The sequence below is a fragment of the Neophocaena asiaeorientalis genome, unplaced genomic scaffold, assembly GCF_003031525.2.
Source record: "Neophocaena asiaeorientalis asiaeorientalis breed wild unplaced genomic scaffold, Neophocaena_asiaeorientalis_V1.1 scaffold253, whole genome shotgun sequence".
NCBI classification, from domain to species: Eukaryota; Metazoa; Chordata; class Mammalia; order Artiodactyla; family Phocoenidae; genus Neophocaena; species Neophocaena asiaeorientalis.
Genome location: NW_020174553.1, coordinates 5,196,856 through 5,211,059, shown reverse-complemented (window position 1 = coordinate 5,211,059; position 14,204 = coordinate 5,196,856). Strand labels below are relative to the sequence as shown.

The following is a 14,204-nucleotide window of genomic DNA, read 5'->3' as shown; positions in this document are numbered from 1 at the left end:
TCTTTCTTCCTTCCGAGAAGATAAACACAGCCCCAGGACTCATTTCGGCCGAGCCATGCAGCGTGTGGGATCTTAGTTCCCCGACCAGGGATTGAACTTGTGGCCCCTGCAGCGGAAGCTTGGAATCTTAACCACTGGAACGCCAGGGAAGTCCCCAGAGCCCCAGGATTTAGAAGGAGTTGTTTGCTAGGTTTGTTCCTATTGCTGCCTTTCTTAGCCTCCCTACCTGTCAGTCTTTTCGTTCAGTGATTACTTATTGAGTGCCATGTTCTATGTTATGTGCTGAGGAAACAGTCTGGAGACAAATTTGACATGGCCAAATAGTTTTACTTATTATTTATCAACTATGTTGTCCTTTTTAAGTTTTAACATTATGTTCCTATCGGGTACTAAGTATAACTTGACAAAGAGCTAACTCAACAGTTTCTAGAAAACAGCAAAGTACATACAAATGGATCCTGTATAGGAAAGACACTGCTTAGGTTGTCACCCCACAATACTCACTCATCAAATCTCTAAATGTCGTCTTATCATGTGTCATCAGATTGTCCATAATTGCTCTCCAACTGAAAGAGACAAAGATTATGATATGTAAATAAGATTTTGTTGTTGTTTATTATTATTAAAAAAGTGTTCTACTTTGCAGATGGTAGTTGATTTCAACAGACTTTGTGAGGTACATTATCATGTTGGATAGAAGCAAGATGACTTACTGATTAACACAAGAGGCATCCATCTGAAAGAAGCTGGGATCCATAAAGAGGTCAAAGGCTTCTTTTTTCCAGGCTCTCCGTGTGTACTGATACCCACTAAGGCTGCTAAGCAGCTGGACACAGGCTCGATAACTAGGGGCATTATGTGCACTAGGAGGAAGGAAAACCACTTTAACCTGTATGTTGTAACTTTAATCACCATATTACGTTATACCTAAGTGGTCACATTTACCTAAAGCACTGATGGGAAACAGAAAGCACTATAAGAGAAATAATTTTTTTTTTATCACGATAATTCAAGGTAAAAATAAAGTCATTTTGTGGTAATTCCAAAAATGGCAATAAAGGAACACTATTTTTAACAGAGTATGAGTTAACGAACACATCTAGTTAAACAATAATAGTACCTGTGATTTCGGAGGTAGGGCACAACGTAATGCATGATATTTACAAGTAAAGGAATAACCCGTTCTTTTTCATCACTGTAGAAAACCATATCCAAAAGATGAGCCAAAACCTAAAAAAACGTTAAGAAATGAAATGGAACGTATAATCTGAGCGCTAAAACTGACAGCACTTAGAGGTGGTTTTCAGTCTGTAAGAAAATCAAGAATACCTTAAAAGTAGAAAAACCTAAAATCAAATCTCCCTAAGCCATTTTTACATGAATGGTTTCTGCCACAATGGTTTTCTCCATTATAACTATAGGATATAAATATGGGCAAATGTTACTATTTCTAACCAAGACAGGGAAGATGAGAAAAAGAGAGGTTAAGAACCTTCCAATGTGACAGTGAGTAAACAGCAAATTTAAGACTAGAAACTCAGTATTCCCTTCCCCTGACTGGGTTACGAGGTGGCCTGGGAAAAACCCAACCACATGAATTGACTGTCACTTTGGTCTTAGTCACACTGTGCTACTCTCTCTCTGTAACCACATCTGTGAAGGGGAAACAAAAATGCCCTGATAACAGGGTGCATGTCAGAGGATGTATATAAAACTGTTTGGTAAACTGTAAATGCTTTGTAGTGGCAAGCATCATTATACCACCTCCACCCTTCCCTACCACACTGTGAAACAAAAGCACTTATCATTTTTAAAAAGTACACTTTTAAAAAACAGTGCATGGGGGGGGGGAGCCATATCTAAAGTTATTATCACTAATATTTAACAAACTACTAACCTGAATACAAAGTCAAAACTTTATTTTACATAGTGATTTCTTGAAGTACAAAACAGTTTTTCAAATTAAAATCTTCTCTGTAAGAATTACTTGCTAATATTTAATTGTGAAACTCTTTACTTGAAAGTTCATGTGAAAAAAACCCGATAATGTTTATTTACCTCAGAGAGTAATGTCAATGCATGGACACTATATACAGAAGGAGTTATGTTTGAGGTTTCCATTGCAGGTGATAACATATCTAAGTAAGAGAAAAGACAGGTAAAGATATGGTTAGGTTTTTTCCCCACTGAAAAAGCTACCTGCTAAACACAAGAAGAGAGATGATTTTACTGTACTCACAGTGTTGACTGCAATAAATTCTTGGTGAACAGATGCCTACAAATATAAACCTAAATGTCTGAGATCAATACCTTCAACATCAGATTCCAAATTGGTTCCATCTACCATTATTTTGGGAGAAGGTTTAACTTCAAGATTTCGCCGCAGCCATGTTGTCTGTTCCAAAGAAGAACCCGCGATTGCACCGATCGCATCCACTATTTTATGAGTCACATCCTGAAGAAACAGGGATAACCTATTATATCTACGTATGTACACAGGCGCACACACAAAACTTCACAGATGATCTTGTCTGACTTCCCCATTTTAGACTTGAGGTACTGAGAAACACAGAGTTTGGGCAACAGCTCTCAATTCAGAATGACTTACCTGGAGGTCTCTTTGGTCTTTTTTATTTTCCAAACTAGGGTTTTTCATAATAAACTCATTCAGAACCCTAAAAGGACCAAAGAAAAAAACAAACAGGAAATATTGGTGTAAAGAAAATGATGCAATCTGACTTTTCACAGTAAGCAAGTGGTTTTGTGGCCTGAGCTTCTATTTTGTATGTTTAATGGATGGATGGATGGGTGGCTATCCTATGACTCAGGTGAAACGCATAAACATACGCATGAAAGACCTGTGCAAGGATGTCTATAACAGCATTATCTGTAAAATCCAAGACGGGAAAGAACCCAAATGTCCAGCAACACAAGAGATAAACTGTGGCATATTCATACAATGAAACACCAAACAGCAATGAAAAGGAATAAATTATAGCTACATGAAATTACGTGGATAAATTTTAGAAACCTATGTTGTGTGAAAGAAGTAGACACACACAAAAATATTTATATATAATTATTATTCAAAACAAGATAAAATTTATCTGTGTTGTTAAAAGTCAGAACAGCGGTTTATCTTGGGGTGAAGGGAAAGGACAGTAATTGGGAGGGGACCTGAGGGGACATATGATGTCTTGTTTCTTAATTTAGGTTTGTGGTTGAACAGTTGGTATATTCACTTCATAATAACTTGTGGAGTTGTATGTGTTTTATACATCAACAAAAAATTTTAAAAATACCCCAAATCCCAACAATCGTAAATTGTAATATAAAAATGGTTTCTTGTGTGTGTGTATGTGTGTGAGTGTGTATAGTAGACAGGTATAAAAGATTAAAAATACTTCATGAATGGAAAAGAATCCATTTCCATTGTTTGCTAAAATTCCACTCAATATTTACCTTGACTTGCTTTTATTAAGGTAAATTATATGTATAATTATTTCCAAACTAATATGAAAAGTGATATTGAAGAGCAATCATATCAATTTCTATTTTATAATTAGGAATTTTTAAAGGATCACTGGAATGGCTGGGGGAAAAAATAAGCCATCAGAAATTTAAAAAGGGAATTTTCTAGTATAACTGAAAATGTCCAACTTTTAATTTAAACACTCAGAAGATAACAATTGAGAAGGAGGTAGGATCGTTCATTATCCAAGAAACAAGAAAGGAATTAAAAAACAGTAAATCTTGTAGGGGAGAAGCTACAAGTCATTCCCAGACCGGGGCACGAACCCGTGTCCCCTGCCTCGGCAGGCTGACCCCCAACCACTGCGCCACCAGGGAAGCCCCGATGGCCTTAATTTTTAATGAAATCAGCCAGCAGGATATTTGGTGATGATTCAAAGAACTGTCCATATAGTCCCTCTTTGAGCCTTAGAAGAGTTCAGAGGTAGGTAAGGCAGGTACTGTTATTCTTGACAGACAGGAAAATAGTCTTGGAGAAGTTTACTGATGTACCCAGGGTGCCAGAGATGAGGGTTAGAACTAGAGATCAGAAGATAAGAATCAGAAATCTTCACAAGAACGTTGTTTGAGTCCCAGTGTTTACCGTTATCGGTCATCACTAAAAATTATCACACACACTAGTTATCTTAATCTTTGATCCAGGAATTGCAGACACTGAGTCCGCTGCTCTTTTCATTACACGTTCAATGTCTAAAACTCCTTCAGCTTTTTGGTGTAGAGAATAGACAGCACGAGGGTCTAGGGATCATCGTGACCCCTGGCGCTCTCGAGCAGGATTGCTAGCTCACTGTGGCCGGGCTGGGCTCCCTGTGCTACTCAGCTTCTGCAGGCTGATCTACTCTCCTGCAGCTCTCATGACTGTCTCTCCACCCCTTCTCTGCTTCCTGGTGGAAGACTACACTCCTACATTTACCAGAACACTTGAGGCCATTTTACTAAAGAGCCCTCACTTTCCCTCCCCTCCACTTCAAAATTTTCTAGACCCCTGGTTGCCAAACCAGAATCACCAGTTTTCTTAAGGACAACAGAGAAGCTATGTCTGTGTGTATAGATACTGACAACTACCTATTTAAAATCACCATCAGAGGGCTTCCCTGGTGGTGCAGTGGTTGAGAATCCGCCTGCCGATGCAGGGGACACGGGTTCGAGCCCTGGTCCAGGAAGATCCCACATGCCGCGGGGCAACTAAGCCCATGAGCCACAGCTAGTGAGCCTGCGCTCTAGAGCCCGTGCTCCACAACAAGAGAAGCCACTGCAATGAGAAAGCTGCGCACCGCGACAAAGAGTGGCCCCCACTCGCCTCAACTACAGAAAGCTCGCGCACAGCAACGAAGACCCAACGCAGCCAAAAATAAAAATACCATCAGAGCTACAGGGGTTGAACAGAAGGTTAAAGTTCTTTGCGCTTGGTTGAATTTACATCCATTCAGCGTGAAAACATGTGGACTGTGTGAGGTAATGTAACCCAGGTTGGAGAAAAGTGTGTTCCCTTTCCTTCCCCTCTTCTGTCTTAAGCAGTCCTTTTCAAACTTTAGGGTGTACTCAAATCACGTGAGACTTGTTAAAAGGCAGATTCTGGTTCGGGTGGTCTGGGGCGGAGATTGCGACTCTGCATTTCTAACAAGCTTCCAGGCGACTCCAGTGCTGCTGGCTGAAGGATCAACCTCTGAGTAGCAAAGTCTTAAAGAAAATGCAGCAGGACTTCCCTGGTGGCGTAGTGGTTAAGACTCCGCGCTCCCAATGCAGGGGGCCCGGGTTTGATCCCTGGTCAGGGAACTAGATCCCACGCACATGCTGCAACTAAGGAGCCCGCCTGCCACAACTAAGACCTGGCACAACCAAATAAATAAATTAATTAATTTAAAAAATGGCAGCCTTCTTTCTCACTCTTACACCTGCCATTCCCTCGGCTCCATCCCCTCCCAGCTGTCTCTGGAATCTGGTGCTATCAAGGAGGCCCCCGCTCTCTACAATCTTCTGTCTAGCACTCTCCTCTTATATGACACTTATCATCGGCCAGGCACTATTCTAGGAATTTAACAAATATTAATTCATTTAATCCTCGTAACAACTTTATGAGGGAGGCCCTATTATCGTCTCCATTTCACAGATGGAGAGGTTAATAACCTGCCCAAGGCCATACAGCAAAGAAGTAAAGGAGCTGGGATTTGAATCCAGGAAGAGTCTTTGCTGTTCACTACTCAACATCCTCAGGTCATCCTTACCATTAATGATGACTTTCAAATCACATTTCCTCCTGCTACCTTGCCAGTTCTCTTTCTTCTCATAATCACACATTCAAAGAATAATCCACACTTACTTTCTCACTCTAACCCTTGCTGTGCTTATCGTCTCACCAAACTCCTCTCTCCTAAATCACCAATCCTCTCCAAATCATCAATAAATACAGCCTCTTTATTATATATCATCTTCCTTAATCTTTTTGAAGGCGTTAGCCAAGCCCTCTTAAATTCTCTTTGCTTCTAGAACATCGAATATGCCTGTTTTCTTCTAACTTTCCGATGTTTCAGTGTTTGCTTTTCTACCTCCTTTGCTGGCCCGCTTTCCTTCTTTTGTTGTCCTGTGATTTCAATCCCACCATCCACAGCACACAAACCTGCTACCTCCCATGAGAAACAATTCCTAGTCCATCTTCTTTTCCCTCTGATCCATTCTACTATTAATTTGCCAGCCATGACCCACCTCAAAACCTGCCATCACTCCCACCCCCTGCCCAAGGCCAAACTTCTTAATGAAAATGCAAAATCCTTCCCCCTTCTAGCTCCCATCTCCCTTTTCATCCACCCACCATTCCACTGCTGTGCCCTATTTCATAGCCAAACGAGACAAGGTACCTTGCCCAGTGTACCCTTCCCCTTCCTGTTCCACAAAGGCTTTCTGCTCCTACCACCTCCATTCACTGAGCAAATACTGCTTAGGGACATATTATGAACCAAGAATAATGGAGAGCAAAAGACAGACATTGCCTAGGACATCATGGTGCATGCAGTTAAGGGTGACTGGAATTTATCAAATAATCACACACATTATTAACATAGATCAGAAAACAACATGACAGAGAGAAAATGATTCTTCCAAATCTTTTTATGTTTAGGGCCCTGAACTCAAATGACCCTCCTCTAGGAAGTTCCCCTTCAGCCATCCTACTCACCCTCACCCCTTTCAATCCCACACTTTCTCCTAAGTGACTAAGGTTGCAACAGCTTTATGTTAGCACATTTACATTTTCCTCGTGTATAAACACACAATGTTCCCTCCGAATCCTCCCCTGCCCCTTTTTTTTTACTGGCCTCATATTATACATCTAGTTCTGTACCTTTGAGAATCCTATGAGAAGGCAGATGTCACACAGTCACCCAACACATGTTATTCAGCAATCAGACAATGAACATTATTCTTTTATTTGAAATCATATTTTTAAGTGAAACTGCTTACCCAAGTATAAGAAACTGCCCTGGGGCTGGAAGGCTCAATTGTATGGAGTCTTTCAGAAGTATCAACAATGATGCCCAGCTATCCACTAAATTGGGCACTGGAATTCTGCAAGATAAACATAGCTTCTATATATAGAGAAAGCCAACATCAACTTTAACTTTCCCTATATTTCCCCTGTCTTTACCATATTTTCCCACTACTTTCTCTGAAACATTTCCTGAATTTTTATAGACTGTGATAGAACATTTCTAAAAGCTTTATATTTTCTACTAATATTATATATAAAAAGAAAACCAAGCACACTGAAAATATCCAGTGTAAATTATTATTAGTCTAGAAATTCTGCTGTATAGAAATACCAAGTTTTAATCACATGGACTCTCAAAAGTAAAATACAACTGCAATAAATCTCAGTTTAACTACTGCCATCATAGTTACCTACTCAATCCTATTCTCTCCACATCTCTCTCATATTGGCTCTTTTTCCTTCACCTATGAGTCTCTATCTCATCTAAGGGAGAGCCGTCAATCTATCCTGAATATCAATCACCTCTAGAGAAATTAAGATTATTACCTCTGTTTCCGGCTGACCTTAACCCTAACTCCTCTCTGTGTAACCTGAAGTCAGCTTTTAGGCAGTCCTTGCACTAAATCACAACCAGTTTAACCTAACTTTATAAATGTTAATCATAGATCACAGACTGATGATTAAAATGGAAACTACCCTGTAAGGGAGGATTAAGATTCAGGTTCTGAAGTAAGAAGTCCATCAAAACTCAAATCAACTAACTTCTGTTCAGCTGTCAGTTAAATGCAAAACTGGAATACCACAGAAAGAAGATATTTTCATATCATCATTCCTAACATTAAAAACAGATTAGATTACCAGGTGTTCGCCTATATCAAAATAATGGATTTAGTGGCAGTAGGCATGGTTTCAAGAGTAGGATGTAGCTTTTCATTCATATTTCAATGATTTTCTTACAATTCACTGTTTTAATGTCCAGTGTATCTTTAATACACTTAGGTGTTTATGTTCCTAGGATTTGCATGACTGGGTCATTAAGAGACCAATGACCTTTATTAGTATATCCGTAAACAATGTTTTTCTGTTTCTACTATTAGTTCTTTTCGTTTTAGAAGGAAAAAAATAAGCAACTTGTTGAAAGAATTCAGGTGCTTTTCTCCTATATTTCCTAACTTTTATACACTGCTAAATGAAATGAGGAGAGATCCACATCAGTTATCTTACCTTTGAATATAAGCATAGAAAAACTGAAGCATGCAGACTTCCAGAGAAAGATGTTTCTATAAACAAAAGAAATCAGTTTTATAGTGAAGAAAAATGCTGCCTCTCCTTTTCATAGTTGCAACTACTCTGTATTTTACTGCCAATTTTAAATTAAAAAATGAAAAGCAAACAAAATCAAACACTAGGTTGTCATAAAAACCACGCAGCTCTCTTCCATGTAGTAGGGAAAACACAGAACAAAAGCTATTTAAAAAGTTGAAAATGGACAGAAGAAATCAAACTATTCTCAGTCCCCCGCCCCAATCCCATAGCCGAAGTTGATATCCCAGTCATTACTTTTAATGATCCATTCACTCTGTAAGCATCAACACTATTTTTATTTTAATCAGCCTATGCTTGGCTGGGGCTATCAGAATTAGCTTGAAATTTTTTATGAAATGGGAATTTAAATCTATTTTACCACATGTTTCTGTTAAATTAGTGTAGTTGTCCCAAATTTGAACTAACTCCTAACAGCCTAAAATGTAATCTTTAACTAAAGGTAGTGCTGAGTGTAACATATAATAAAAAGAACACAACTGTCCTTAAAAATCAGCAACTGGCAAGAAAATAATACCGATGTCCACTAAAATTTACCAATTCGTTACTTTTTAGTATGAACTATTCCCTTGAAAACTTCCTCTTTTACCATATAAAGAAAAATTCAGAATTTAGTATATTGAGAGCAGGGGGCGCAGCAGGTGAGAGGTGCAGAATTTGCTCTTATTTGTTTTTATATCCTTCACACTTAGCCCAATATTTCGGGCACAAGTAGATGCTCAAAATATTATGCTGAATTGAGCTTTCACATGCAAATTTAAAATCCTATCACAAATGCCCCAGAGGTGATTTCAGAACAGTAAGGAAATTGTGAAAAAGTTAATAGGAGGATTAATCTCCAAAACATACAAGCAACTCATGCAGCTCAATATCAAAAAAACAAACAACCCAATCCAAAAATGGGCAGAAGACCTAAATAGACATTTCTCCAAAGAAGACATACAGATTGCCAACAAACACATGAAAGGATGCTCAACATCATTAATCATTAGAGAAATGCAAATCAAAACTACAATGAGATATCATCTCACACCAGTCAGAATGGCCATCATCAAAAAAATCTAGAAACAATAAATGCTGGAGAGGCTGTGGAGAAAAGGGAACCCTCTTGCACTGTCGGTGGGAATGTAAATTGATACAGCCATTATGGAGAACAGTATGGAGGTTCCTTAAAAAAAACTAAAAATAGAACTACGATACAACCCAGCAAACCCACTACTGGACATATACCCTGAGAAAACTATAATTCAAAAAGAGTCATGTACCAAAATGTTCATCGCAGCTCTGTTTACAATAGCCAGGACATGGAAGCAACCTAAGTGTCCACCAACAGATGAATGGATAAAGAAGATGTGGCACATATATACAACGGAATATTACTCTGCCATAAAAAGGAACGAAACTGAGTTATTGGTAGTGAGGTGGATGGACCTAGAGAGTGTCATACAGAGTGAAGTAAGTCAGAAAGAGAAAAACAAATACCGTATGCTAACACATATATATATAGAATCTAAAAAAAAAAAAGAAAAAACAGTGATCAGAAGAACCTAGGGGCAAGACGGGAATAAAGATGCAGACCTATTAGAGAATGGATTTGAGGACACGGTGGGGGGAAGGGTAAGCTGGGACAAAGTGAGAGAGTGGCATGGACATATACACACTACCAAATGTAAAATAGATAGCTAGTGGGAAGCAGCTGCATAGCACAGGGAGATCAGCTCGGTGCTTTGTGACCACCTAGAGGGGTGGGACAGGGAGGGTGTGAGGGAGGGAGATGCAAGAGGGAACAGATATGGGGACATATGTATATGTATAACTGATTCACTTTGTTATAAAGCAGAAACTAACACACCATTGTAAAGCAATTATACTCCAATAAAGATGTTAAAAGTAAATAAATAAAATAAAAATAAACTCATGGTAGGAAAAAAAAAGTTAATAAGGACACTGGCTATTCACACACACAAGTAATACACTCTTCAGGCAACAGAAAAAGTAATATTTTCAGGTATGTGTAATAATTCTTTTAAGGAAGTGATTAGGTCTATTTTGCCTTGGCTTAAAATCTAATGTTTTCAGTTGGTAAATATTTTTTAAGAAAATAGGGCCTCTTAGTGTTCTGGAACAAAGAGCAAAAAAAGTAGAGAAGTCCATAACTTTAGTAATTTGTAGACTGTTATGTCTGCCTAGCTAGAGACAATGCATTGTGAATGTAGAGACTCCGTTATTCACTTTTTGGTAGCCCTTGCACAGTACAGTTTGTACATGGTCAAGAAATGACACTGACTAGAACTAAGGTTACGGCAAAATGTGGGGAGTTTACAGACTTGAGACATTCATTCTGAAGAGAATGCAGTAAGAAGCTGTGAAAAAGGCAACAACTGAGGTAAACAGACCTTGGGCTCTGGCTTCTGTGCTCTTCCTTTACATGACCAGAAAAATCTCACCTAAGAATTTGGTCCCACAGCCCCTAACTGCCTTAGACGTACATCTGGAGAGCTACGAGCAGTGAACTGCTCTTCACTGGCCATAGGGATAATCACACAGCAAGTCACTGCAGATACTGAGAACTGTTTTTATTAGGGCGATTCGAGGAACACATGCAGTCATTTCTGCAATCCTTTTAAATAAAAGGATGTATTGTACAAAAAATATCTTACCTACCAGGGTCATTTCTGAAATACAACTGTAAACAAATCAAAGTTCTTCTTACCTTGTCCTTGGCTATGGCTGGGGGCTGCTTTAAAACTTCCTTCACCGTCTGTATGACAGTTTCTGCTCTCATGACACTGATTGAACGAACCAGTTCTACTAGTAAAAGCTGTTCTTCACTGGCTGCAGGAATAACCTGGAGAACACATCATTGTATTCACTTATGTACGTGTATATTTAAGTCTTTTAAGACAAATCACAGAATCAAGAGAATATTTTATGGCCTCTTCTTTAGGTAAAATTTCTTTTTTTATCCATATAATGCCTGTACATCATTTCAAAAAATCAAATAGGACAACAAGCCTTTTAAGACAAAATAGCAGTGCCCTCACACTTCTCATGCCCCAAAGCAACAATGCTCAACTCTTAGCTCTTTTCTATCATTTCTGAGTAATATACACTCTTATTACTTTTCCTACTTCACAATATTTTCTTTAATTTTACACACCATCTACTGACTTCCTACTTTAGAAGACAAAGGTTTAGCTCTCTTACACTTTTCTCCCTATCCTCCCAACGTAGTTACATCATAACTTCATTTAAATCAACATCTAGGGTTCACATGACTACTTATGGTTATGCTGTGTATTATCACTGCATGTCTTTTCTTGTATGACTTTTTGTTTTCCCTAGAGTTAAACTGTTTTCTTTTGCCAATCTTTAAAATAGTTTTCATTATTCATTCCAATGATAAGGTTCAACAAATCTAGATTAATAAAATAATTTGCCTCCAAGAAATATAATTGTTTTTAATTTAATTTTTTAAGGACTTCCACAAAGAAACACTGGATATGATGAACTATGTATGTGCTTTCATTCATTTCAGAGTTGTTTATGATATGAAGAATTATTTATGCATATTTTGTATATAAATTTCCTCTTTGCGCTAAAATCATGATGAAAAAAATAGAAGATGTATGAATAATTGTATATCAACCAGCAGATGGATGAAATAAATGAATATACATCAAAGGAATACAATACCCGTATTCATAATATTTTATATGTAAATGTGTTTAAAATTCTGATAGTATATACAAGAAAACATGGTTATCATTAAGCAGTATGACTTCAGTTGGATTTTTCTACCTTTATAAAAAAAACTTCCTTAATTGTCACGTGTTTAATAGTGTGTGTGCACATACATGTGCATTTGTGTGTTTGCACTATTTTTGTTTGCTTGGTTTTCTCTATCACATGTTCATCCACAAACATGCCAAAGACGGTAAATGTCCTGTAATTGCGTATTCAAAAACATCAGATAATTAATCTCTCTACCTTCTACTTGGGTTGGTACTCTCTAGGCTTGCTATACAGTATCATCTTGATATCTCTCCCGTGACCATCAGTCTTAAAGATTCCCTTTCCTTTTCTTCTGTGTCGGAACTCCTATTTCTTGGACCCCATGTTGCCTTCTTTCTTGTTTTTTTCCTCCTCTGGTGGAGATACATCTTACAATAGCTGAGAAAGGGTAAATTGATCACAGTTTTTTTGTTTTTCTGAGACATTTCATGGTCAAAACTCACTTGAGTGACAGTTTGGCTCGGTTAGGATTATAGATTGAAACTAATTTTCCCATCATAATTTCTAGTGCTGCTGTTGACAAGTCTTATCATTATTCCATTGAATGTGACCAGTATCTTCTCTTTAGAAGACTGTCAGATCTTTTTTTTTAATTTCTTTTTTATTTTTATTTATTAATTTTTTTGCGGTACACAGACCTCTCACTGCTGTGGCCTCTCCCGTTGCGGAGCACAGGCTCCAGACACGCAGGTTCAGCGGCCATGGTTCACGGGCCCAGCCGCTCCGCGACATGTGGGATCCTCCCGGACCGGGGCATGAACCCGTGTTCCCTGCATCGGCAGGCAGACTCTCAACCACTGCACCACCAGGGAAGCCCCTGTAAGATCTTTTTTCTTCAGTGTTTTGAAATTACTTGCTGATCTTTGTGTAGACATATCTCTTTTTACAGTGACTGCAGCAACTCATTTCCTTCATTTCTGCAGAATTTCCTTGTACTATTTCTTAGATACTTTTCTTCCTTCATTTTTTCTATTCCTTCTTTCTTCAAAAAGATCTTGAGCCTCCGGTATCCTTTCCGTAATTTTTAAATCTCCTTTCACCTATTTTCCATATCTCTAAATTTACATTCTATATTTGGTATTTATCTACTTTCACTTTCCAACCCTTATAACTGATTTTGTTTTGCTTCTGCTATAAAATTTTTTAACATTCAAGATAATTTAAAAATTTTGCAATAGTCTTTCTTATAATCTCTTCTTATTTCATGGATGCAATATGGTTTTACCTCTTGAAGGACATTACTATTGTTTACATTTTCTTCTGTTACATGCATTGTTTCTTTTGACTTTCTCTATTTAGTTGTTTCGGTCTTTGTCTAATTTTTTGAGGCTTTCTTCCTAAGAGTTGGCTATCAATTTTAAATGTGAGTAATAATAATATAACTATATATATATTTACAGAGTGCTTATTAAATACTGTGCATTGGTAAGTGCCATATATATATTTTTCCTTCTTCCCTTCCTCCCTCTCTCTCTCTCTCACTTTCTTTCTGATTCTCACAACCCCATGAAGTAGTACTGCTACCCTGAAGAAGTCATATAGTTAGTGAGTGGAGAAGTCAATATTTGAACCCCAGAGATCTGGTTTCAAAGTCTGCGCTCTTAACAACTATGCTACTATTGCCTTTCAAAAAGAAAGTAAAACATGATGGGAACTCAAGCATTTGTGCACAGGACTACTGGATAGGTGGGCCTTCCTGTGTGGCGATAGCAGCCTAGTTTGTTTTTGCTAGGAGACTCAAAAACTTCAGTAACTACAGATCTTTTTCCTTGGTCAGGTCATTTTCCTAGAGCGGAATCCTCCAAACTCCTACCTGAGGGCCATAGTAACTTACTGCCATCTCACTGGGGTGAGGGTGATTCCCATTTTTCAAAATGTAGACTTTTGAATGCTGGTTTCAGCATGAAGTCTAATTTCTACTTGTGTCAACCTTATGCCCTTGGGTCAAGAGCCCCTCTTTTTTTTTTAAATTAATTAATTAATTTTTGGTTGCGTTGGGTCTTTGTTGCTGCGAGCAGGCTTTCTCTAGTTGTGGTGAGCGGGTGCTACTCTTCATTGTGGTGCACGGGCT

At 38.2% G+C, this 14,204-nt stretch overlaps 1 protein-coding gene across 7 annotated transcripts in view; it reads right to left on the bottom strand.

Annotated features, from left to right (window-relative positions):
- The window catches only part of DOP1A (DOP1 leucine zipper like protein A), an 82,802-nt gene that overhangs the window by 10,587 nt on the left and 58,011 nt on the right, over window positions 1–14,204 (bottom strand). For all 7 annotated transcript variants that reach the window (XR_003004860.1, XR_003004861.1, XM_024757415.1 and 4 more), the window contains exons 22-30: window positions 11,052–11,186; window positions 8,240–8,295; window positions 6,988–7,092; window positions 2,609–2,675; window positions 2,311–2,455; window positions 2,059–2,138; window positions 1,121–1,230; window positions 714–863; window positions 505–566 (exon numbers count right to left, since the gene is read on the bottom strand). Coding sequence is in view for 5 of the 7 variants with exons in the window: in XM_024757415.1 (XP_024613183.1) it covers window positions 505–566; window positions 714–863; window positions 1,121–1,230; window positions 2,059–2,138; window positions 2,311–2,455; window positions 2,609–2,675; window positions 6,988–7,092; window positions 8,240–8,295; window positions 11,052–11,186 (910 nt within the window). In the remaining 2 variants the exon portion in view is untranslated. The remainder of the gene's footprint in view (window positions 1–504; window positions 567–713; window positions 864–1,120; window positions 1,231–2,058; window positions 2,139–2,310; window positions 2,456–2,608; window positions 2,676–6,987; window positions 7,093–8,239; window positions 8,296–11,051; window positions 11,187–14,204) is intronic.